The sequence below is a fragment of the Cydia splendana genome, chromosome 18 (assembly GCF_910591565.1).
Source record: "Cydia splendana chromosome 18, ilCydSple1.2, whole genome shotgun sequence".
Classification (NCBI taxonomy): domain Eukaryota; kingdom Metazoa; phylum Arthropoda; class Insecta; order Lepidoptera; family Tortricidae; genus Cydia; species Cydia splendana.
In genome coordinates this window covers 14,877,633-14,904,462 of record NC_085977.1, presented here as the reverse complement: position 1 = coordinate 14,904,462, position 26,830 = coordinate 14,877,633, and the positions used below count along the sequence as shown (strand labels likewise).

General features: G+C 37.7%; 4 protein-coding genes across 5 annotated transcripts in view; 2 read left to right on the top strand and 2 right to left on the bottom strand.

Annotated features, from left to right (window-relative positions):
* The window catches only part of LOC134799152 (bifunctional glutamate/proline--tRNA ligase), a 102,709-nt gene that overhangs the window by 61,937 nt on the left and 13,942 nt on the right, over nt 1–26,830 (bottom strand). The gene's annotated exons all lie outside the window — the stretch shown is intronic.
* On the top strand, nt 1,023–2,888 carry LOC134799142 (allergen Tha p 1-like). Its single transcript, XM_063771547.1, has 2 exons — nt 1,023–1,227; nt 2,475–2,888. The coding sequence occupies exons 1-2, from the start codon at nt 1,029–1,031 to the stop codon at nt 2,654–2,656; spliced, it is 381 nt and encodes a 126-aa protein (XP_063627617.1). The 5' UTR covers nt 1,023–1,028; the 3' UTR covers nt 2,657–2,888.
* LOC134799155 (EF-hand domain-containing family member B-like) lies at nt 3,566–5,278 on the bottom strand. The gene has a single exon (XM_063771563.1). It carries the CDS (start codon nt 5,179–5,181, stop codon nt 3,640–3,642), a length of 1,542 nt encoding a protein of 513 aa, XP_063627633.1. The 5' UTR covers nt 5,182–5,278; the 3' UTR covers nt 3,566–3,639.
* Nucleotides 13,192–25,789, top strand: LOC134799081 (serine/threonine-protein kinase PRP4 homolog). Of its 2 annotated transcripts, none has more exons than XM_063771457.1 (6): nt 13,192–13,718; nt 17,306–19,399; nt 20,116–21,752; nt 22,032–22,309; nt 24,256–24,620; nt 25,289–25,789. In XM_063771457.1, exons 1-6 carry the CDS (start codon nt 13,410–13,412, stop codon nt 25,523–25,525), a joined length of 4,920 nt encoding a protein of 1,639 aa, XP_063627527.1. In that variant the 5' UTR covers nt 13,192–13,409; the 3' UTR covers nt 25,526–25,789. The 2 variants fall into 2 exon arrangements, with proteins under 2 accessions (XP_063627527.1, XP_063627526.1); XM_063771456.1 differs by having other exon boundaries at nt 13,193–13,718; nt 17,306–19,422; nt 20,118–21,752.

The following is a 26,830-nucleotide window of genomic DNA, read 5'->3' as shown; positions in this document are numbered from 1 at the left end:
CCGAACACGCAGACTGATTGGTCTCGCAGCTTGAGTTTTAACTACGAAGCGAGCATCGCCGAGCGAGTACCGCTGAGCTAGTTTTATTTATCTTATCGCGGCGACAAACTAGTAGAGCGAGTGTTCTCGCCGGCAGTGTGAACAGCCAGCGATGAACTATTAATATATGTGTCTCTTTTACTAACACAGGATCCTAATCTTTTGTTCGTTTCTTGGGCGAGAAAATCGCCGATAGTTAATCGTTTACTCGCTCTTGGTGGGACAAGTGCCAAATGGAGACAGATGATCTGTAGTGTTCCCAGAAGAACCACGACTCCGTCTTAGGTACGCATACAGTCTCTACTCAACAGGGGGCCTAGCCAAAATGACAAGCATACATCGACAAAAACGCCAAACCAGTGGGGACACACTCCTCACTTCGGCCGAACTCGGCTCCATTCGGCTCAGCATTGCTCCGAGCAATTATTAGGGTTGGCACCACTTGACTTCCTTTTGCGTGCCACACCACAGATAAGATAATCACTTGAATTTTGACTACCCTAAATAACCGAAAGGGATAGTGCCATATATTAGAAAGGGATAGCATGATTCGACCCTGAACCGCTGTCAAACTTCGGGTTTGTAGGAAGTGTCCTTTCTGTACGGTAGTACTATTATTTATTCTGTGGCCAAACGAAGAACAAATTTATTTGGATGACAGATGCTACGAAGTCACGTGATACTATATTTTAGTTTTGATTGGCGTTTTCTATGATTGTCCCCCCTGGCCTATCACAAAAACGAATCACGATGAGTACATAGCATACTGGTTCATCAGTGATCGACTCGGTAAACCTTATGAAACAACAATCTAAGTAACTACGACCAACCGTATACCTTATTCCAACTACATAAGGTCCACGGCTGTTAAATTCGCGTTAACACGCGTTCTAAACTCGAAGTCGTAACCGCCACGTATGCCATCGTCCTTTTCAACTTAGATTAGGTACCTAAGTTCCTACCGCATATAAATACAGGATCGCAGCAGCATGAGCACAGAGTCATCCAAGATGAAGACGGTACTGATTGCCTGTTTGATAGCCTACGTAGCCGCGGAGACTAAATACGATTCGTCTCATGATGACATAGATCTGACGGAGGTGTTGGGTAACGAGAGGCTGCTGGTGGGTTATACTAATTGTTTGGTGGACAAGGGCCCGTGCACTCCGGAGGTTAAGCAGCTGAAAGGTATGTTGTAATTGTACTATAGGTCATTACAAACATTTTCACCACACCAACTGGTAAAGGCTCTCTTGATTGTTTAAAAACTGATAGCAAAGTTGCATTTTATTTACATGTGAGGCAAAGTAATCAAATGCAAAGTTTGAGTTGTTTTCTTATGTTTGCTGGTCGAATTGACTTTTAAATGATGATTTTGAATAATAAATATTGAATAATATTCATTTTGAATCGATTTGCTGTTTTTGTTTGATATTTAACAGTTAGTATTTTACTTGTGTCGGTGTGGTGAATTTTTTTGTGTTTCACTCGGTGGCAAAATTTGTTTAACCCACGTGCCTTGAAACCCTCGCAATGCTCAAGAGGCCATTTTTCGAACCACTCGCTACGCTCGTGGTTCAATTTTGGAATCTTTCGCTTGCTCGGGTATCAATATTAGCAACAAGAGGTTAAACAACAACTTTGCCCCCTTGTAAATCAAATACCTAATCTTGGTCTAACTCTAATTAGCTTCCCTGGTTTCTTATATGTACTAATATTTGTGAATAGGTTACCTTATAGGTACTGAAATATAATCTGTGTGCCAAATTTCATCGAAATCTGTTCAATCCATTCAATAAGAAAAAACGGTTGTTTTTGCGTGATGGAGATAAAAATATCTAAATATAGAATTTTCGATATTTATGATATTATAAGGTCTTCAGTTACTAAATACTCAAAGGTAGTAGGATTTACGAATGTAGAGTACCCCACTGCGCACTGCTTGTAAAAGGCCTCCCTATAACTCTTCTACATATCTTTACCTTCAGCACTTTCCCACCAGCAAAGGTAGTTTTTTAGGGTTCCGTACCGAAAGGGTAAAACGGGACCCTATTACTAAGACTCCGCTGTCCGTCCGTCCGTCCGTCCGTCCGTCCGTCTGTCACCAGGCTGTATCTCACGAACCGTGATAGCTAGACAGTTGAAATTTTCACAGATGATGTATTTCTGTTGCCGCTATAACAACAAATACTAAAAACAGAATAAAATAAAGATTTAAGTGGGGCTCCCATACAACAAACGTGATTTTTGACCGAAGTTAAGCAACGTCGGGCGGGGTCAGTACTTGGATGGGTGACCGTTTTTTTTGCCGTTTTTTGCATTATGGTACGGAACCCGTCGTGCGCGAGTCCGACTCGCACTTGCCCGGGTTTTATTTTTAACAATTATGGCCTGGGTACGAGTCCGCCGAGTCTAAAGATGTATTTTATTAACAGATAAACTTCCCGAGGCCCTGGCAACCCGCTGCGCCAAGTGCACAGACAAACAGAAGAGCGTCGGCAAGCAGCTGGTTAGGGAGCTCAAAGAGAAACACCCTGACCTTTGGAAACAGCTGGTCTCCAAATACGACCCTAACGGGAAATACCACAAGTCTTTCGAAGACTTCCTAAAGAACTAAGTTTGTTTATGGCTCGGCACGATTTAGACAATCAATTTTATTGCGCAATTGCCTTCCCGTCTCGCTTTCAACTCGTGTGGCAACTAATATTGCGCAAAATATTGATCCGTCTGTGGAAGATTCGGGTTTTTACTTGTGTTTAATGAATTGGGAGTCGATGTTTTTGAAGATTTATGTTATATATTTTTCCTTCATTTATAGTTTATCGTATAATAAAAAGTATTAAGAATAATATAGTTTATTTATCAATAACTCCTATTTAAAAGTAATCAGAACATCTAAATTAAAACTATTTATCAATCTAAATAGATAAGTACCTACTAGAAACAAATAATTATTAATTCAGCCTATATACGTCCCACTGCTGGGCACAGGCCTCCTCTCATGTGCGAGAGGGCTTGGGCTATAGTCCCCACGCTAGCCCAATGCGGATTGGGGACTTCACATACACCTTTGAATTTCTTCGCAGATGTATGCAGGTTTCCTTACGATGTTTTCCTTCACCGAAAAGCTAGTGGTAAATATCAAATGATATTTCGTACATAAGTTCCGAAAAACTCATTGGTACGAGCCAGGATTTGAACCCGCGACCTCCGGATTGAAAGTCGGGCGTCATATCCACTCGGCCGGTGGTGGCCGAGAAACAAATAATATCATTTATAAATTACCTACCTACGCTTGCATCCGCCCTGCGTATACGCAACTGAATAGGTATCTAATCTACCTTACCTACGTGTTGTTTGCAAAACATCCGATCAGTAATCGAAAATTGTACTTGTAGCACAAACCTTAGATCAAATGTCATAGTTTCAGACTCGCGGTAGTCGCGGTATAATTTGGCGTATTTTTTAAAAAGATAAAATAAAAAATATGACAGTAGCAGACAGCAGATAATATGACAAGATTGCAACATTTCTTTAAGTTAATTAAAGTAATACTATGAATAACTTCATTGTAACACCTACGTTGTTCTTAACGAGAATCTACTTTCTACCATGATGCTTATTCAATGCGCGCCTGAACGTTTCAAAACACACCCATCCCTCAGAATGTTGTTTCATAGCTTCTTGCCAAATTTCCTCAAAAGTATCATCCGTGAACTGTTCCCCGCTCTTCTCAAATACTTTTCTAACCAGTTGAGGATCTCTTTTAGCGTACATGTCACGGTGGCTGACGTTAAACGGGTGAAAGACGCTTGGGTTCAAGCAGGACTTAGCGTCAGATTCTTGTGGAAGAGAAGATATATCCTTCTTGTAGCAATTTTCAGGTATTATCGGGTAGTCGCGATCGAAATATCGCCCGGATGGAACGCCCGCCATTGGACTTATTACTTCAGGACATTTTGGCTCGCTCAACTCCATGTATGTCGTTTGGTAGTTTAGGAAATTGTCTGTTATGTCAGGTATTTTTGGGATCTCTGGCGACGGTTCTCTATAATTTATCACGTGAACAAACATCTTATACTTTATTCGGGATCCATCGAAAGCTTTCCACAATGATAACAGAGTTTCGATGATGAAAGAATCAAATTTGATCCTCTTTATAACGCACTGTTCGTAAACGATATCTTTTGACAGCCATCCGGAATGTTCTGTATCAAAGTGTTTAAGGAGTAAGTAGAATTTAAGGAAGAAATCTGGTAAGTACAGTTTGGCTAAGACTCTTCTTACATGATTGAGATGAGCAAAGCATTTCTTGATTAATTCTTTTTCTGGGTATAGTTTACAGGAAGTGAAAGATTCGATGAAGGGTATTTGAGTTCCAGATGGAGCACCAAAGGTGCTGCCTTCTGGTACTTGTTTTATATTATCACAAGGGGCCAATACCTTTCCTAGCCGTGAATGGGTAGCGTTTAAATAGTCTGCATGGCTACTTGCAACTACGACGGTAGTGATACCATTTTGAACATTGTCATCAGTCAGGCATTTCTTTACGCATTCTAAGAGTTCTTTCTTGTCACGGAAAATCGCGTCGGGGTTGAATGGTTCACAATAATTACGCTTCTTTTGAACACCGGCTTGTTTGAAAGGCGGGGTCTTGTCAGGTAAAGGAACCTTGGGCATGACTAAATCGTATAAAGACACACGATCTGTTTTCTTTCCAAAAGTTGTATTTTTATCGAAACCTACTGGCAGCATAGGAGCAGGATCCCTGCTTTGGCCGATAGGTTTCCAGTAGGAAGCATATACGGTGGATTTTAAATCCTCGGCTAGGGCTAGAAACTTCGTGTTCTTCTTCGAAAACATTACTTTTTGGACTTCGGTAAAAAACGCGGCATTTCTTCTATCTTCGGGGAAGGGTTTGCGTAAAGGGGGAAGGTGTCGCGGAGGTTTTGGTGGATGTATCGCATCCCGAATTAAAGCATCGGCTTCTTCTTCTAAGAGGTAATGCTGCAAATAATCTGCCATTTTATCATCTGGTTGAGCCGTTGGTTTGCCGGCTGCGATCACATGAGGGGTTCTTTCTATAAACATCCCTAAATTCCCCTTACCTCCTGAGGTAAATCTTTGGCAGTCGATGGGCATTATAACACACTATAATATCTTTCTACAGGAAAGGTAACACAGAAATATGACTTTTCTGTTGATCAAGTTATTATGACATTCTGTCACAGTCAAAATTCTAAAGTTACCTTCTTAGTAGGTATTTGTCTATTATGTACAGGTATTATGTAGGTTAATAATGTTCTTGGACTTAGGTTCTATGTTATATGTAGGTTTTATTCTTTTGAATTGAGATTAGTAAAGAATATAATATAATCAAGTTATAATAATATAGCCCGCTGAGGGTTCAGTTCAAAGAGTAAAGTAAGTATATAGGGTTCAGTTATCACACTACTTTTTTTACAAGGTTTTTTTTTTATACAGAATCTGTGCGGAAAGAGAAGATCGACTCACGCTTGAACTTTCTTATAGGTAATCTATCTATGGGTAATGAAAAAAGACATACATTTTGTATGAAATCGAGTGTGCCATATTCTTTACCTAATATAGCGTCCGTGAGTCTTAAGCCCCCTCCAGACTATGCGCGTGAATCGCGGGCGAAGCCGCGAACGCGAGTGTGGTCGATTTCGCAGGTCTGCGTTCAGAGCGGCTACCGCGAAAATCGTAATTCGCAAATTGCGGGGTTCTTTCTCTTTTACTCCAATGAAGGCGTAATTAGAGTGACAGAGAAAAATGCCCGCAAATTGCGAACTTCGGTTTTCGCGGTAACCGCTCAGGACTCCACACTCACGTTCGCGGCTTTGCGCCGCGATTCGCGCACGAGTGTGGAGGAGGCTTTAGAGATAATTTAACTTCGCGACAATTCTTGAGCAAATAATATATAGTTGGTCAAGCAGATCTTGTCAGTAGAAAAAGGCGGCAAATTTGAAAAATGTAGGCGCGAAGGGATATCGACTCATAGAAAATTTGAATATCGCGCCTTTTTCTACTGATAAGATTTGCTTGACCATCAGTACATCTTTCCGCAAAATAATAATAATTGGTGTTCTAAACAGAGCATCGCAAACGGTGTCAGAATACAAAAGAGACCTTCGAAAAATTAAAACAATACAAAACTATTCCGAGTAGGTACTTATCCTTACATTCCTACCATGTGCCAACGTGGCGCAAATTACAATGCTATCTCATGTTTAGGGTTCCGTACCTCAAAAGGAAAAAACGGAACCCTTATAGGATCACTCGTGCGTCTGTCTGTCTTGTCTGTCCGTCTGTCACAGCCCATTTTCTCCAAAAGTAGTGGAACAATTCAGTTGAAATTTGGTACTCACGTGTAAATTCGTGACCCAAAGACGGACGTCTTACGTAAACAAATGAATTTTAAACATGGAGGCCATTTTCAACCGACGAAAAAAACGGAGGAGGTTCTCAAGTCGACGCGTATATATATTTTTTTTTTTTTTATGTATGACCACGCATAACTTTTTACAGAGATGTTCGATTTTGATAATTATTTTTTTATTAGAAAGGGTATACCCCGAAGTTAGTCCCATATAAATTTGGAAAATAAATCCAACCTTAAGGGAAGAAAAATAGGGGATGATTGATTTTTTCACTCACCGATTGTAACGTATGACCACGCATAACTTTTTACAGAGTAGTCGTAATAATAATAAAAACTTGGAATAAAATCCTACCCTAAGGGTGGGAAAATAGGGGTAATTTATTTATATTACAAAACAAAATAATAGTTAAAGTAGGATTATTAATATAACAGTTAATAGCTAAAGCAAGGTAGGTAATAGCTATTTTAAAAGTAATCAAAAATTAAGCATGTAATAATTTGTATAAATTATAGCCACAGAAAATTATAAAATAAAAACTTTTTAACAAAAAAAAAACCGCCGTAAAAAAACTAAAAGGATATAAAAAAACCGGCACTAACACGAAACGAGTCGACCAACAAAAACAATAGGGCACTGAAAAGAAAAAAAATAATTACAGCACCTGCACCGGTGGTGCAGGTGCTTCACTAAGGTGCTCAAGTTTGTTTGAGGCTGGCACCGACTCCAAAAATAACAGATTGTAAATATATAAATACGCAGATTTGTGTGATTGATTTCAGAAGTATGTATATGTCGCAGTCGGATCGTATAATCCGCCGTATTACATTACGGCTAGCCGTTTTCAAAAACAGGGGCGTTTTGAAATGCGGCGGTTTAACGATTAGCCGGATTGAATACGGCTGAATGAGAATCCGCCGGAATGTATTCGGCGCCATACGTTCTTCAACACGGCTAGCCGTAATGTAATACAGCGAGTCATTAGCCGCCGCTTTGACAGTTTATAGTTCCCATTTTTAACACCCGTGGCGCTGCCTGACAAACGCTGGGGTGTCCATCAAATCTGGAGTTCGTCGGACTGTTTCTTTTCAAAAAACATTTCCATCGCAACTTAACTAGACGGAGCCCCGCTTCGCGGGGCTCCTATTTCTGAGCGGTTTGCCCTTCGGGCACCTGAAGCTACCTAACGAACCTAACCTACCTACCTATTGATTAGTGAGACGTCCGTGAAAACATTACACTTTGGAGAAAAAAGCGTAGGTAGGTAAGTAGGTTAGGTTCGTTAGGTAGCTTCAGATGCCCGAAGGGCAAACCGCCCAGAAATAGGAGCCCCGCTTGCGGGGCTCCGTCTATTTTAGTTGTGAAGGAACTGTTTTGAAAAGAAACACATGTAGTACGGTGGGACCATGGTAAAAATAAATTAAATTGCAAACATTGTCAAACTCCGGTTACGTAGGCGACCGAAAGAACTGGTCACTCTACAATCTAAAATAGTAGTACGATGCGGCTAAACGTAGGCCGCCTTATTGGAGAACGTATCGCAATGACAATCCGGCTAATCGTCGAGCCGCCGCATTTCAAAACGCCCCTGTTTTTGAAAACGGCTAGCCGTAATGTAATACGGCGGATTATACGATCTGACTACGACATATATACATAGTTCATAGGTATTTACTTGCGTTATTGAAGACAAAATAATTATTTTTTTCTTTTCAGTGCCCTATTGTTTTTGTTGGTCGACTCGTTTCGTGTTAGTGCCGGTTTTTTTATATCCTTTTAGTTTTTTTTCGGCGGTTTTTTTTTTGTTAATTGAGGGGTAAATGAGAAAATTAAAAAATAATGTTTTTTAAACTATATCGTGTTAAATATCAAATGAAAGAGCTCATGTTGAGAATCTCTAATATATTTTTTTTGTCATTTTAAAATAAATAGTTTACAAGTTATTTAAGAAAATAGACAAAAATTGACCATTCCCCCCTCTTTATCTCCGAAACTACTGGGTCTAAAATTTTGAAAAAAATATACAAAAAAATAGTTCTTTACCTATAGATGACAGGAAAACCTATTAGAAATATGCAGTCAAGCGTGAGTCGGACTAATTACTTAGTTTTTGATCCGACCCCTACTGGTTTTTTAAAGGCAATTTACTCGCGTTTCACATAAAAAATACATTGTTAAAAATTGGGTAATGAACGGAACCCTTGGAACGCGAGTCCGACTCGCACTTGGCCGGTTTTTTTGTTTTGTTATCTGTATCCACAGGGGCGGACTTCGAAGACGAGCGGAGTGAACGGGACTCACCGGACTTGGTATTATAAATAAATGTTGCCAGCAGTCGATTTCGCAGGTCTGCGTTCAGGACTCCACACTCACGTTCGCGGCTTTGCGCCGCGATTCGCGCACGAGTGTGGAGGAGGCTTTAGAGATAATTTAACTTCGCGACAATTCTTGAGCAAATAATATATAGTTGGTCAAGCAGATCTTGTCAGTAGAAAAAGGCGGCAAATTTGAAAAATGTAGGCGCGAAGGGATATCGACTCATAGAAAATTTGAATATCGCGCCTTTTTCTACTGATAAGATTTGCTTGACCATCTGTACATCTTTCCGCAAAATAATAATAATTGGTGTTCTAAACAGAGCATCGCAAACGGTGTCAGAATACAAAAGAGACCTTCGAAAAATTAAAACAATACAAAACTATTCCGACTAGGTACTTATCCTTACATTCCTACCATGTGCCAACGAGGCGCAAATTACAATGCTATCTCATGTTTAGGGTTCCGTACCTCAAAAGGAAAAAACGGAACCCTTATAGGATCACTCGTGCGTCTGTCTGTCTTGTCTGTCCGTCTGTCACAGCCCATTTTCTCCAAAAGTAGTGGAACAATTCAGTTGAAATTTGGTACTCACGTGTAAATTCGTGACCCAAAGACGGACGTCTTACGTAAACAAATGAATTTTAAACATGGAGGCCATTTTTGAGGGGTAAATGAGAAAATTAAAAAATAATGTTTTTTAAACTATATCGTGTTAAATATCAAATGAAAGAGCTCATGTTGAGAATCTCTAATATATTTTTTTTGTCATTTTAAAATAAATAGTTTACAAGTTATTTAATAAAATAGACAAAAATTTACCATTCCCCCCTCTTTATCTCCGAAACTACTGGGTCTAAAATTTTGAAAAAAATATACAAAAAAATAGTTCTTTACCTATAGATGACAGGAAAACCTATTAGAAATATGCAGTCAAGCGTGAGTCGGACTAATTACTTAGTTTTTGATCCGACCCCTACGGGTTTTTTAAAGGCAATTTACTCGCGTTTCACATAAAAAATACATTGTTAAAAATTGGGTAATGAACGGAACCCTTGGAACGCGAGTCCGACTCGCACTTGGCCGGTTTTTTTGTTTTGTTATCTGTATCCACAGGGGCGGACTTCGAAGACAAGCGGAGTGAACGGGACTCACGGGACTTGGTATTATAAATAAATGTTGCCACATTAAAAGATTTTAAGTAATGTACCTAGTAACGTTAAGATATTTGAGATATTTTTCGACGGCAGGCATTTAGGCGCGAAGATAATTATTTCAGTACGTTTGTTTTATTTAATAAAGTGGAAGTGAATAGTAGGAATGTTTGAAATATATTTTAACTTTGTTAGGCACATTATAACTGGTTTATGTTTTAAAAAAGAATTAAGGATGCGATAGGTACTTTGTCCTTGACGGAAGGATCTTATTCGCCTCGCCAAGTTATTAGACTATAGGTAATAATAGTAATATATTATTTTATACAATCGTGATATAATGGAGAGCTTTTCAGTCGAGTACCGTGTTTAGACAACGAAGCTTGCTGAGTTGTTTAAGTAAGGTACGAAATTGAAAAGCTTGATTATATCACTATTGTATACAATGCTTTTTCTACGAGTCAACAAAAATAATCGGCGGGTTGGTCAACGACACCTTCTCGTAACTCATGAGGCCCTGGTCAAGTACCCGCGCTAAATTCAATTATTAGACAATTTCAATTTTAGTTTTTTCTCGATTTTGGCCACCGTAGCCTATAAAAAAGCAACGCTAAGTGGTTTTCGTAGTCTATGGATGTTGCTATATTAAGGGTGTCACATGCGCGTTAGGCCAAGAAAAGTCTGCTTCGATTTTGATAGCTCACGCGGTGGAAGTGATTATACGTCATAATTTCATAGATGTATGCTTGGTCTAATTCTAGTAACAAAACCAAATAATAAATAAATTTTATTGAAATAAAATAAAATGAAAAGTCATTTATTGTCGCAACAAAACTTACAGCAACAAATCGAAGAAAGATAATTATAGGACATTATTTCACAATTTGATTAAGTCTCACAGTCAGCTCAATAAGGCTTGTGTTGTGGGTACTTAGACATAATAATATACAAATACTTAGAAATATAAAAACACACCCAAAACTCGGGAATAAATATGCGTGCTCATGTGCAATAAGCTTTCTATCAGAATTTCTGAATGGAAAGCCACAATTGTTATCAATTTCTCATTATCGGGGCTCACGTTACCTGACTAACCTTTTTTTGTCCCCACCATCCATGCGATCGACATGCGTATTGGTTGAGCGAGCGCAGTCAACTTGTTCTCAATCTCGAGTGCACCAGTGTAGCGTGACCTTATTATCCGAAACCATTATACGTAATCCGAGAGCACCAGGTTCACTTGAGCATTCGGATGTGCCAAAATCATTGTTATGACATGACAACCCTGACTTGACGCCGAAATCTGTCGTTCTTCAGTCCTTGACGCTTCCTTGTGCGGTCAATAGGGCAAAAACGAATTATTCAATATTTTAAATCCTTTTTTAAATAACTTTACTAATATTGAATAATTTTACGGTTTAGACTCACTTGTTTGCCTACTTGTTGTGTTATTCAATATTAGTATGTGTCACAGCAGTTTAAATTCGAACCTTACTAATGATTCGTGTGTGAAAAACGTGAATAAAAAAGTGTGTAAGTTAGGTCTTTATAGTATTCTGGTTAAAAACTGAAAGCTCTGAAGCATAAGGTTGTGTTGTGATGGTGAGTATTTTTTCAGGCATCTAGCTAATATTTAATGTACCTATACTCTACAGTACCAAAATGTGTGACATGGCATTTGCAAGGCATATTTTTTACCTCCAGTTATGTATATCTTACCACGGCGACTTTTGAAATATAACGATTTAATAAAAATCTTCGACTACGATCAGGCCAGCTGTACGCTTGTTTGTCACCGTCGTGGTATAAAAAAAAATCCATTAAAACATTACAAGTAAAAAGATGCAAGTCTCGCAACACAATTCTTCTACTACAAAAAAGTTTTGAGATATAATGTGGAACCAAGTCGGTTATTTTAGTCAGTGCCAGGGGATGTTAAAACCGTATCAATATTAGATACTTATCTTTAATTTTAATACGTATAATCACAGAATAACTAACAGTAGTACCGTACAGAAAATTCACTCCTTCACAAAAGTCAGATTTAGGTATAAAATTATACCTATACTCGCCGCCTGCAACAAAATTGAAACTTATAACCGCGCACGAACCGTGAATCTTCTTTGCGCGAGCGCCACGTGACACAACTATCGTGCGGTCGAGCGGCAGCCCACTACCATACGCCTGCCCTGCCCGGGAGGTGCGCCGGCCAAATGTACCTAAACTGCGTAGTGATACCCCCTGGTATAATGCCTCTTTGTTTTGCTCGACTTGGCGGGGGCACTCCCGTGCCCCCAGATTAAATAAATAAGTCTTTTTTAGGATTCCGTACCCAAAGGGTAAAAACGGGACCCTATTACTAAGACTCCGCTGTCCGTCCGTCTGTCTGTCCGTCACAGTTAAAATTTTCACAGATGATGTAAGTCTATGCCGCTATAACAACTAATACTAAAAAGTACGGAACCCTCGGTGGGCGAGTCCGACTCGCACTTGTCCGGTTTTTTAATTGTGATTTCAAAATTACTATGGGGAACAATTTTATTTATTGTTCGTATAATAAGTAGCAACTCTTTCAAGTTGAGCGTATACATATATTCTAGCAATATTAACGGTTAATTAGGAAGGATCTAGGATGTAAAAACCGGAGAAGTGCGAGTCGGACTCGCCCACCGAGGGTTCCGTACTTTTTAGTATTTGTTGTTATAGCGGCATCGGAAATACTTACATCATCTGTGAAAATTTCAACTGTCTAGCTATCACGGTTCATGAGATACAGCCTGGTGACAGACAGACGGATGGACAGCGGAGTCTTAGTAATAGGATCCCGTTTTTACCCTTTGGGTACGGAACCCTAAAAACATGGTTTACAAGATGAGTCGAGACATGGTAAGCACAAGAACTTGAGGGAATCGATAAAGATACCTGGCAACACCTACAAACTATCTGTCAATGTCAAGAGGGATCAAAACGAGAAAAAACTTATCGCGGGTGACAATTCAAACAATAGTTTCAAAGTGATTTTTGTCGGGCGGAAGTTTACCTTAAAATACAACTATAGTATTGACAACAACTTTGTCAATATAAACATTAATTAATTATATCTCAAGGTCGTAAACTAAGTATGGAACTAGCTTCGGAAAGGTTATAAAATGTGCGCGAGTCGTATTTCAAATCTATCATGACTGACCGTCAATATTAAGTTGATTCGTAAACATTTCTATGTTAGTTCTGTTTTTGATATTATTCTAAACGACTAAATGTAAGAATTATGGAATGTCAATGTATGACAATATCCAATTCAAGCGTATTATTTACGAAATGTGCTAATTTAAGTCAAAAGTTCAGCATTTCCTATCAGACTTTGCGAAACTGTTTTTTCTGCTGACAGAACGAATTTGTTTACCTACCTTCTTTGATTTTATTGCACTTTCGAACATCGAGTAACAAATGAACGAGCGGGTCTTGCAAACGTGACTTTTTATTTCCATTTCTGTGTAAAATGTCGAAGAAGCCTTACGTTACCCAGGAGGACAGTCCAAATCTTGTGATTGTCCCTATTGATAACATCGATACGCTCTACGAACCCCCACCTAAGAAAGTCAAAGAAAGTGATGCTCCTTTGCCTGCTCCTACTCCAAGCATTAATAGTCATACTAGTGTTTTTGCAAGAAAATCTGGTGCAAAACTGAATTTCAGTGGCAGAAATAATGATGTCCTGATTGATGTACGCAAAGTTCAAAGGTCACCAACAAGTTGGGCAACTAATTATCTTCAGAGTATTGGTGGGACTTCAACAAAGTTTGACAGAGTAAGTTTGTGATAACTTAGTTAGTGATAAGTGTGCTATGGCTAGGGTGCATGGAGACAGAAGAGACAACCTCTCATGTGGTGCTGGAATGCAGTGGAGTGCCTCCATATAGGGCTTTTGCCCTCTCAGATCTCCCAGAGATCTCCCCGAGTGAGAAGGAACTCAACATCACAGGTTTGATAGGATTCCTTGAGGAGTTGGGCTGGCAGGGCTAGCATACCCCCCACCCCCGTCACGCAAAATAGGCGCTAGTCGTCCAGTTGGGGAAAATCGCCCGAACTACAATACAAGTGTGAATTATACTGTACCAACCTGCCAACTTCATTTATTAGTCCTAAGATAAATCAAATTGAAAGTTCTGCTAGTGGTATGCCAAAGTAGAGGTCATAAACCCAGAGGGCAGGTTAACCCTGGGTTTGTATCTAAATTCTAAGGACTGAAGTATAACATTTTAGTTGATTTTTGCCAGTTGCTTTCTGTGTAATCCAAAGGTGTATGTGAAGTTCCATAGGAGTGGGGATTACATTATTTCAATGAAATGTAGTGAGTTAGAATTGAGACATGATTTCCTTTACTGCCAAATACCAGCTAGACTGGTCAGCTTTCTAAACAGTTTTTAACAGACACAACCTGGGTTTCTGCAGAAAACAATAATATCCAGAAAAAAAACAGTTAGTCTAATTATGGTATAAATTCTATGAATAAAAGTTACTTTCATTTTTATGGTACAACTTCTGTTGATTTATATTTTGCAAAAAGTGTCTCATTTCTGTGTTGATTGAGTAAATTCGAAATTTCAGTTTATAAAATGATAATACAATTACATAAATAAATAATAAATAAATAAATATTATAGGACAATTTTACACAGATTGACCCAGTACCACAGTAAGCTCAATAAGGCTTGTGTTATGGGTACTAGACAACAATATATATAATATACACATATATTTAAAAAATATTTGTGATGAACACACAAATAAATGCCCATACCAGGATTCAAACCCAGGACCTCCTGCTTCGTAGGCAGGGTCACTACCGACTAGGCTAGGAGGCCGTTTTTGATAATTGATAAGTGATAACGCAAGAATGTTCTACGAACATGGCTAGACTCAGATCAATTTTAGGTCTTGGAATAAAATAACTAATGAGGTCAATATGGGTAAGTGTGGCGTACTACTACATGTGCTAATTGTGTTTAGTGGCAAATGTATGGATTCTTAAACATTTATCAATATGTAAACAGGCCCTGATGTGAAAGCCAGCCACACTTATCCCGCAGGCACACATTGACCTCATATAAATATTAAAACCCAAATGAAATTCTTGGAACCCCTTGAACTGCTTAGTTCTAAGTGGACTATAAACTTTGTTTCCAAATATTTCATATCAGGTGTCTTCAAACATTTAATTTATTTATTTATTTAAACTTTATTGCTAAAAATACTAAAAAATGTACAAATGGCACTTAATGCCTAAAGGCATTTTCATTTTGATCCGAGGGCCAGGCCTCCACTCTGTTACCTTTTCACAGGCTGGATGTATAGAATTTGGCAGTTTTCAATTTGGTAGGCTCTCGGGCCAGACATATAGTTTGGGGACGGCTGTTTTATATTGTTGTATAGTAAGAAAAAAAAAATGCTCCATAACAGGGGGCCTAGCCAAGATGACAATCTTTGATTCAAAACGACAATCAAAACTTAAATAATTTATGAAAGTCACGTGACTTTTGTGCTCATCCATTAATTACGTCACACGGTTAGGGGGGAGGGGCTTAGAGCATTTAATAACTGGAGTGGCCATTAAGAGCTTACCCCTCTGCCGAGTTACTAAATGCTCTAAGGGGAGGGGGGTCAAGAAAATGGACATGTGACAAGGGGGAGACAAACTTAATGACGTCACTTTAACCCTAGAGTGCTCGCGCTATGAGCATTTTGCCGCCCTCGGCGAAAAAACTGTGATTACTTGAAAACAGTTCGTTTGTCAAGGCCATGCGTCCTAGTAGCTGCCCCCCTGTTCTTTAACTCTCTATTTTCCAAATTTGGAGAAATTTCGTGCGTGTGTGACTGCAGGAAGCAAATGTTGCTGCCACTGTGTCGCGTTTGGCGGCAAATTGCTCACCGCGCGACTACTCACGTAAGTAAAATTTGGGGTCCGTTTTTTTTCCTAAGTCAAAATATTAATAGTTTTTATTAAGTTTAAGATTATTTTGATATTAACAAAGTAAAAATAATAGATAAAATTATTTGATTCGTTCTCATTTTTTTAAATTACTACGCACATGTTATTGTGACGAAAGATTTTTGAAAGAAATTCTTCGAGCTATGTTTATACCACATATAATCAAAAGTACTAACGTAAATACTTTACAGAAACAATTAGGGAACCAAATCTCCTGTTTTGTGTCATCTGAACACCAAAATACACCCTCAGGTGGAGAATATACATTATGTGCACTATGCCCGTCCAAGGAAAATAGAAGGTCCAAAAAGAGCACAATATAAGTGCAAAGTTACTGTGCAACGTACATTGTATACCCATGTACCAGGACTGTTTTGCTAAAATGTATATAGGAGATAATCAAAACGTATAATTTTGTTAAAAATATCAATATTTCTTTTTTTTATGTAAGCTAAGGCAAAGGCCGTAACACGATTTGAAATTTTTTACCTAAGATTTCCTGATTTTTTTTAAAAGTATAAAATTACAACACAGGTTACTTTTTCTAACAGTTTCAAATTTATTTTATCCCATAAAAATTTTTACAAAAGGATTTAGTTATTAAATTAAACAAAAACTCAAGTTAATTATAGGCGGCAAAATGATCCCTACGCGAGCACTCGCGTTACACGGAGAGGCGCGACTACTCTAGGGTTAACTACATCTGTAACCGAAAATGGTTTTGACTTTTTTATTCGCTGTTAATAGTTAAATAACTAGTTTTGCAATGATAATCGTTTTTATGGATGTTTTTTTATTCCTATTCGCTTCGTGTTTGTGACGTCACACCAGGGGGGAGGGGTTAGCCAAATGTGACCAGGTGTGACAAAGAGGGGGGAAGGGGTCAAAAAAACTTCAAATTCGTGTGATGTAATTAATGGATGACCCCTTTCGTAGCATGTCATCTCAATACATTATTTTCGTTTGGCGTTTGTCGATGTACGATTGCCATCTTGACTAGGCCCCCTGTACAGAATATTTGTTTTTGCTATTGGACAAAATATTCCATCATCATCTTTAGAATCAAGTTTTTTTTTAAATAGCCAATTTTTTTGTCAGTATTTTTTCAGTATGTTTATGATTGCTATTTCCTATGTTATGATGATGTTAACATAACTAATGAAAAATTAATTTTAGTTTCCAGATGTATTTATTCTATAAACTGTTTGTCGGAAATAAATTATCAATATTTACACATACTACATCGACTCGAACAAAAGAAGTAGAATGATACCAAAAACAGTTCTTTATGAAATATACCTTTATACAACCCTACCATGGCAGTGTAGAAAAATTAAGAAAATGTATTGAATTTATCTAAGAAATGTTACACACTCACCATTTGGTAATTCCCTTTTTTTCGACAGATTTATTGCTTGGCGTCAAAACCAACGTCCCATCTCACACATACGGAAACCATACCAGGAAACAGAGAAACTACTTTACCAAATACTCTTATTCAACATCAAACTAACACACAATCAGATCAGATAATAATGGAGAAAAAAAATTCTCAACCAAAGATTAACATCAATCTTATAAAACCTAAACCTGTACCTCAACCCACCATAGCCAAAGAAACTGGTAAGCCAAATTGTAACACCAACAATAATATATCAACAAGTACTACAGATGTACGAAAAGAACCGTCTTTGCCAAAAAATTACAAGATACCCATGCAATCAAAATACAATAAGCTTTCAATTCACCCAGTAACAGACAAAGAAACTGCTAGGCCAAATATCACCAATAGCATTTGTATACAAAACAGCATTATACCAAAAAAACAGGCATTCATTTCATCATCAAAAAATAATAACGAGATCATTAAAACAAACCATTATAAAATTTCAACCCCAACTACAGCAACAACCAAACAAATTGCCGACAAAAATAAGAATAAAAAGCCAAATCAATTAAAACATGAATTGAATAATAGCCAGTACAAAAATAACCAAGACAAAGCTCAGGTAAAGATTAACAAAAATACCGAACAACCCAAAAATGGCAATGAAATAAAACAGCTGAAAAAGAAAGTTACAGTTCAGCACATTGATAAACAATATACAACAAAATGTGTTGAACGAATGCCACCTAAATATAAAGAAACTCATCAAAGTCAACCGGTAAACAACAAAGAAAACGATCAACCTAAGCATGTTAAGGTAATTAAACAGCTTAAAGCAATCAAAGAAACAACTAAGCCAAGGGATTATAAAGACCCCAGCCCGTCCAGAAACACAAACGAAAATATAACTCGTAAAACAAATGAAGCTATTATTGCTCATATTAAAACTATTAAAGATATGTATAAATTAAAGAATAAAAAAGAGCCTACTTTTTCTACTAAACTTAAAACGAAAAAAGAACATATTTCAGATATATCTAAAAAAGTCAGTAAATTAGAAAAACATACTAAATCGAAAGACAGTCGAAGCCAAGAAATCCAGTCAAAAAAACCTAAGGACAAGCCAGTCATAAACAAAGAAACGCATTTGCCGCGAACTGTTTTAACAAAGGAAGATATTAATGAAAAACTAAAAAAGAAACGTGCCACAGAAAAAAAAACGGGTCAAGGTGAATATTCGGGAAGTAAGACTAAAAAAATTAAATTGTCTTCGCCTGATACTAACACAGCCAAAATGACAACGTGTAAATCTGTCCATGATGAAAGATTAAGTAAAAGTATCTCCCCTATCAAAAGCGTCGTTTCCCGAATAAAAACAGACCCTCAATCTCATAATTCTGAAAAGTATTACCATAAAGAGTCAGGCTATTATCACTCGCATTATGAAAAAATATCGACCAAAAAACCTGATTATCACTGTCAAAATTCAGAAAAACTTGTGCAAAGAGGTTTAGACGTTGATTTAAGAACAAAACTTAAGTGTAAATATCCTAAAATCCATTACCGAAAAGAAGACTATAACTGGAACCATATTCACAAGAAAGACAAGTTCACCACAGTGCCAAACGGAGACCGATTTGTGCCCGAGGAAAATTTAATTATATCATTTAATGCGGAAGACGACAATGAAGAAAAACCTACAATGAAAAAGTCACCGGTAAAGAAATTGGCGCGTAAGCAATCGTCACCTAAAGATAAAAAATGTAAAAAAATAAAGCTAGAAATCAATATTGTATTTGGCCACGGGGATTCAAGTGATGAAGAATCAACCAAAGGTGAGGTCGAGACAATGGAAAATATGGACCTTAGTTTCCTTGATGACTTCAATGTAGATGAAATAGCTGAAAGTCTAAATGAGTGTAAAGACTGTACCAGAAAAATGAATGAGGAAGAAACCGTTGGTGATATCAACGCACAACACATCATATCAAACAACAATACGATAATAGAAGCTATGGCTAGTGAAGAAAGTGTGATATTTAATACAAATGAAAGTATGTGTAAAGATGAGTTTGCCGAAAATAAAACAGAATATCGCCAAGAACCTACATTGCTGCCAACAGTCGATAAAAATTGGTTAGTTTGTTAATGTCTAACCCCCTTATTCATAAAACTTTACGGGCCTGATTTAGTTAAATTATGTTTTATCCCTTTCTTACAAATACACCGTGTTTTTATTGAATTCCGTTAACTTCGGGGTATAGTTAAGTACGTTTATAAGAACTAAATGGCATAGTTAATTTTCAAAAAAAAATTTTTTTTTGTTTTCTTTTTTGTTTTTTTTTGTTTAAAAAGTAATTAAATGTAGCATATAGCGTTGTTGTAACACGGGCATTACATTTAACTCAACCAAACAATTGAAATCTGTGACATATCAATGTCATTTCGTACATCAATCGACCGAGATTGTACTTAAGTTTGTAGCAAATGTATGAACTCATTCTAAACACTAATCAATATGTAAGCCGGCCCTAAGGCAAGTGTACACGCTTGTAGAGGCCTTATAGGAAAAAAATAAATTATGGATTATCTCCGAAATGGACTTAATTAGAACATCGGTGTCTTTGAGAAAGTTACTTGATTTAAGCTCAGGAATGCACCCTTGAAATTAACGGAAATCAAAAAAAACACGGTGTATATAAGTCAAAATGACAGATAAGGACAAACGATTATTAGTTAACTGAGGTTTGTAGCGCGTTTATGAATAAGGGGGTAAAACTCCAAATAGCCCAAATGTTCTATATTTTATTGGTTGTTTTTATTGATTACAGTGCCTGCTGTGAAGAAACCCAAAACACAATTAAGTCGGATATAAGTACAGGGTTAGATAATACAACTACAGAACAAAGCGCCAGTCCTGGAACCAAAACGGATATATTCCAGAATTACAATTCTGAAGACAATAACGTACGGGCTCTATCTTCGGAAGTACCTACGGTAAATACGAGTTCTGAGAATTGTACCAACTCTGATCACAATAGGAATATACCAATTGATAAAGCTCAAGAATCTACCGCGATGAATATGAGTAAAGCAAATGTTGATATAGAAATAAACGACAATAAAAATTTGATTACAATGCTAGAGAATAATTCTGAACGAGCTGAGAAAACACATACAGATAACGATTTGCTGTTAGTGAAGAAAATGGACCATTCAGACATCATAAAACAACATCTAAGTTCTGAAATACCTGTGGCAACGTCGAATTCTGATAGTAATATTTACTCTGATCACAACGATCTTATAGATGCTCTTCAAGATAATAGTAATGTAGAAATAAATGCGATTAAGTCCTTTATTGCCTCTATGAACAATAATACCGATGAAAATAATGTAAAACGTTCTGAAGTTGAAAAGTCGTCGGCAGTTACAAAGTATTCGAATACGCCTTACAAAACTAAGATTAAACAAATGGAGACAGTCAAGACTTCTGACCATAATACAACTGAAATATTGACGTGCATTAAACCAGATCCTGATGTTATTTTAATTGAAGATTCAGACAGTGAACATGAAACAGAAGTTAATAACAAACAGCCGACGAAAGACGAAAATGCAGAAAACATACAGCCTAACCAGGTAATTTCGCCAAATAAAAAAGATGAAGTAAGAATTATAGAACCTGCTGGAGAAAATTCTAAATCAATATTAATATTAGATACAAATGAAGAAGACCTACAGTCTGCTAAGGAAACTTGCCCAGTGAAATCAGATGAAGTAATAACTATTGAACCTACTGGCGTAAACTCAGAATCAGTATTAATATTAGACACAGACTACGACATTGAAGAAAGTATCGATACTAGCCAGTTAGATGAAAGTAATCAGGACGCTAATAGTGAAAATATAACTATGGTTGAACAAAGAAAGCCTGGCAAAACAGCACTGAAAGATACTTGCATCGAAATTAAAACCAATACGAATACTGAAATTAATTCGGAAAGTGAAAAAACTTTAATTCAAGATAAGGTAACAAATAAAACACAACATGGAACAACAAGCATACATAGCAAAGATAAGAAAGATAATTTACAGGATACAATTAAAGTAGCCGGTAATACTGATACAAAAACATCTGATAAGCCTCCAAGTAAAAAACCAACAGCAGCGGACGATATTCCCGAAAATTTTACACCAGATACAAAAACACAGAATGTTAGCACAAAACTTGATACAAAGGCGCACAATAAAGAAAAAGAAGTTGACAAAGATAGTGAACACCCGGGAGTCGAAAGAAGCCGCTGTATAGCCAATAACAAATTTATACAAACACTGGAATCAGAAATGTTTTTGTATTTGGGAGAAAAATGCATAGTTACAGACGTAATACGATATGGAAAATACTCCAAAATATATCGTTGCAAAGATTCTAGCAAACTGGATTATGCTATAAAAGTATTGAAGTAAGTGCATATTAACTATTTCTTATCCATTTATTTGCAAAAAACACAGTACTTCTTACTTTTTAAGAGTTGTCTTGTAAGTTTGACTGCTATATGTATGTGAATGTGTGTGTCTGCCTGTGGCACCGTAACTCTTAAATGGGTGAACAGATTTGGATGCGGTTTTTTTTTATATATTTGACAGTAGGTTTTCTAGCAGTGATTCTTACACATTTATCAAAATCGGATCCGATTCAATGCGGACTTTTATCTTTCTGAACATTTTTTTATACCTTTCAGAAAACATTTCGACGGTTACAACGTAGGCCTTCAGAAGCAAAATATGATGATGGAACTGCAAAACGGCGTTCCAGAGAACAATCTCAACTGTGTCCGTTTGATCACCGGATTTGTGGCATCTGGGTTATGGTGTTACTTGATGGAGTATTATCCCATGAATCTCCAGCAAGCCATTGTTGAGAACAAAAGAAGTTTTCACATTGATCATGTGCAGATTTTGAGCAGACAGTTGGTCTCTGCTGTTACTATATTGAGGAACAATAATATCATACATTCAGGTATGCGTTTACCTTTACTTTGGTATTGACTAGGTATACTTCTCACGTCGAATGATGGTTCCTATGACAGCCCCGTCGTCTCTTGGTTAGGCTTAGTTTAAAAAATGATTGACAAAAATTGATTTTTACTACTTTGATTTATATGAAAAACTATAAAATATAATGTGCAAAATTTGCCAAAAATGACAATATTTTACGCGACAGACAGCGAGACGGACTCGCACCCGAAGGGTTCCGTACGATCACGCAAAAAACGGCAAAAAAATCACGTTGGTTGTTGGGGAAATATTTATTATATTCTGTTTTTTGTATTTGTTGTTATAGCGGCAACAGAATAACATCATCTGTGAAAATTTCAAATGTTTCAAAATCTATCACGATTCATGAGATAATACTGCCTGGTGGCAGACATACAGACGGACCGGAGTCTTCGTAATAGGGTCCCGTTTTTACCCTTTGGGTACGGAACCCTAATGAACTGTTATAGAGACCATCATTCGACGCGAGAGGTTTTAAGGTTTTGTATATTCGATTTTTTAATTTTTTTTCTTCTGTGATACGTGAGCGTAACTTCGATTGTATGGGAGTGGCTTTTTCTTCTTCTACCTCGTATTTATATACAGTTGTAGTGCATAATTATTATCCATCTTATTTTCACGAAAACGTACGAACGTGTCTTGCTATTTCAGTCAGTCTCGGTACAAATAGTAGGTACTGAAGTTATCTAAAGTAGTACAAATACGAACGGTTCCGAGAAAATACGATGGAAAACAATTATGCACTACATCTGTGCACGGCTATTCAAACTACGAGGAACGTCCTGAATCGTTTGATTTAAGTTTTAAGTGTGTAAAAGGTAATTAATTTCTTGCTTATAACGTCCTGATTGTGCTCGGCTCACCCAAATAGATAAGAGTTACGCTCTTCACTTCGTCGTTCGTTTGCTACTTGCCTCGCAATGAGGTCAGGAGTTAAAAATAGATCTAAGAGTTTTGCTTTTTCATAGAACATATGTCTAACAAATGTAACAATGTGTTTCATAGACATGTCACATGACAAAATGGACATGTAAAAATGTCCCATAATATTTATTCATTTATTTAATACTCACTGTACAGTCGGCAATAAAAACATGAACTTAAGCCTGGTTTTAGTGTCACGCGGACCGTCCGTGCGGATCGCTCCGCACCGCCAAATTGTATGAGAAAGCTGTCCGCGCGGACCCGTCAGCTTTACTCTATAACGCTCCCTGAACTTAATACATATTGGCCCGGTGCGGAGCGATCCGCACGGACGGTCCGCATGACACTAAAACCAGCTTAAGACGAAATTGGACGACCGCGCGAAATCCCCTTTCTGTAAAACGTATACCTAGTACTCATTTTCCTCTGTGGTTATTAATATAATTGGAAATATTTTGACACAATTTGATTTATATCAACCATAGCTATGTCCCTGGCCTCCGTGTTTATCGCTCTTATTTTTTATGGAATTAAGTCAAACGAAGGGACATGACCATGGCTAATATACATAAAATTATGTAAAAATATTTTCATCACACTCGCTCAGTAAATGTGGAATTGCACGCAGGTTTAGCGGGAGTTATAGAAAAAGCGTTCTCCCTAGGGAGTTATGAAGTTTCTAGTGCCATAGTTAACAGTTTTTTGTCTTTATACTTAATTTTTGTATCGCAAGTGTGATGAAAAACATTGTGTGTAACTCGTGGCGTAATAATATTGCAAACTCGAGTCTACATAACTTACTCTCGTTTGCAATATTCAACTTACGCCCCAAGTTGCACAATGTACTATTTCCATAATGTCAATATCCGGAAAGAAAGATGGGGTCTACGTTTGTATGGAGAAGCGCTCGTCCTTTTCCTCTTCAAAATTATATAAACAATAGATAATGTTTTCCGATGTTATTTGTTTTGTCATTTTTTGCAGATATAAAACCAAGCCACATCCTCATCAACTCATCCCAAACCCGAATAAAACTCTGCGGCTTCGACCAAGCAACCTACTTCAAAGACAGCAACCTCTTACCCAACACCGGCACTGTCAACTACAGGGCCCCAGAGCTCATACTAGGCTATCCCGCCGGCTACGGGATAGACGTGTGGTCGACAGCGCTAGTTATGTACGAGATGGCGACCTATAGGAAGCTCTTCCCTGGGTTTTATAATAATAATATATTGTACCAGCAGTTGTGTTCGCTCGGTGCTATTCCTATGGAGATGTTGATGGAGTCCAAGTTTAGGAATGCGCATTTCAGGGGCACGGCGTTTACGAAAATTGTTGGGAGTAAAGAGGTATTTTTTTTACAAACTTTTATTAGTCGGATCACGCTAAGTTTTCATACAAAGAGATAAGTATGGTGATTATAGGGATATGTATACTTACTGCCAAGTTTGTGCAAATTTAGAGTGGTCAGAGTTTAACTACCTACAGTCCTACGCTTTTAACCAAAGAGTTATTGTTTGTTTTATTTAAGACATGTGAATATCATAAATCTCGTGAAACGGCAGCTAAAGAGATATGTTTTTTTTAAACAATATTTTGTGAATAGTCCAACGTCAATTTTAGACAGCAAAAGTACCGCATAATGTAACAGAGTTGTACAGTCGACGTCAAAGTTATGTTTACATTTTTCGCCTTATTACAAAGGAGTAAGGTGCAAAAGTGTAGACATATCTTTGACGTCGACTGTACCTCGCTATCTACATTAGTTGTCGAATTTGAAGCACGATAAGACTACACATACACAATCGATGATACTTCCCCCCCCCCCCCCCTTATAACCCCCTTATTCATAAAACTTTACGGGCCTGATTTGGTTAAATTATGTTTTATCCCTTTCTTACAAATACATAAGTCAAAATGACAGATAAAGACAAATGATTATTAGCTAATTGAGGTTTATAGCGCGTTTATGAATATGGAAGTAAGTCAATAACAATGTAATCAATTATTTTTCCAGAAAATCATAATAAATGAGATCGAATTCAACGGGAGACTGAATGCCACCCTATACCAAGTATACACCGCCGATTGGGGGAAAGAGAGAGACGTGGCGAGCAAGCGAGAGGACAAGAGGAAACTCCGCGCGTTTTTGGACCTCCTTCATAATATGCTAGTTATGCATCCGCGGTGCAGGATCGCTATTGAATTCGTGTTCGCTAACCCTTTCATTTACGAGTCCTTCGATGACTGTTGATTCGATTTTTTTTATTTGCCTTTTTTGGTGTCCCACTGCTGGGCAAAGGCCTCCCCTCTTTTTCTCCCCTCGATCCTGTCATCGGCATTTTCCCACCATTTGGGGTAGAATGCGTCCAAGTCGTCCCGCCATCTTCTTTTCGGTCTGCCTGAACCACGGCGTGGCGTCTATTGTGTTGATTAGTTAAGTGAAGATTATAGGAGAATGTTTACGTTTGATTTGTTTAATTTTGTTATGTGAAGAGTAAATTTTAAGTTTTCTATTTGGAGTTTTTATTTTCGACAATACAACAAATTTGTTATCCAAACCAAGGCACCATTTATCAATTATGTAAACCAATTTAGGGGGAGTCGACCACGTCTTATTTTTTCTTACAAGACCCCCTGTGTTGATAGCACTTACGTAGTAAGATCACATAAATGCGCAAAATTTAGATCACACTTTGAAAAACGCTGACTGATCTAAGGGGTCGTCCAGAAATCATGTGATCGTTTAGAGGGAGGGTAGGGGTAAGCAAAATATCACGAATGATCACGATGGGGGAGGGGGGATCAGAGCAGATATCACGTGTAATTTTTTTTCAAAGCGGGAAAGCCAAAAACAACAATATTACTCAAAAATTTAATCAGATCAAATAATCCGCTCTATTTTATATGCGTATTTACATTATATAATTATCACGTGATCTTGTTGCAGGGGGGGTTGCGTTAAAATCACCAAATATCACCAAGGGGGAGGGGGTACTCAAAAATAGGCCAAATATAATCACATGATTTCTGGACGACCCCTAATACGCTAAAAGAGAACGTCCTATATAGAAAGATGGTCCAAGTCACTGAACTCGGAACGAATCCTGACCTAAAACGGCCTAACAATCGCTCGTTCTGAAGATCATAGACTGTCTATGTCTAGACATGTTTTTCGGCTTATTTCGTGATTAATGCAGCGTTTGCGAAACGTTTACACTTCCGTCGTTTGTCGAAGCCTACAATACAATTTTGATGTTCTAAAAATACTAACTGACGTATCCGAGCATCTCCTTGGTGTGGCCGCAATAAGAAATCCGATGTGTGTAATAACTAATGCACACATGTCTCATACGACGTTTTTCAACACACTTGAGAGGAATTAGTACATTACTATAGAGGCCGGGAAACGAAGGGTTGCATTGCAGGCCAAGTAGATATTACGGATAGGGATACGCCGCCGGCAACCCCGTTTCTCGCTGAAATGTGTATAGTGCTTTTCTCAAACTTGCAATGATATCCATAGGCTACGGTGGCCAAAATCGAGAAAAAACTGATT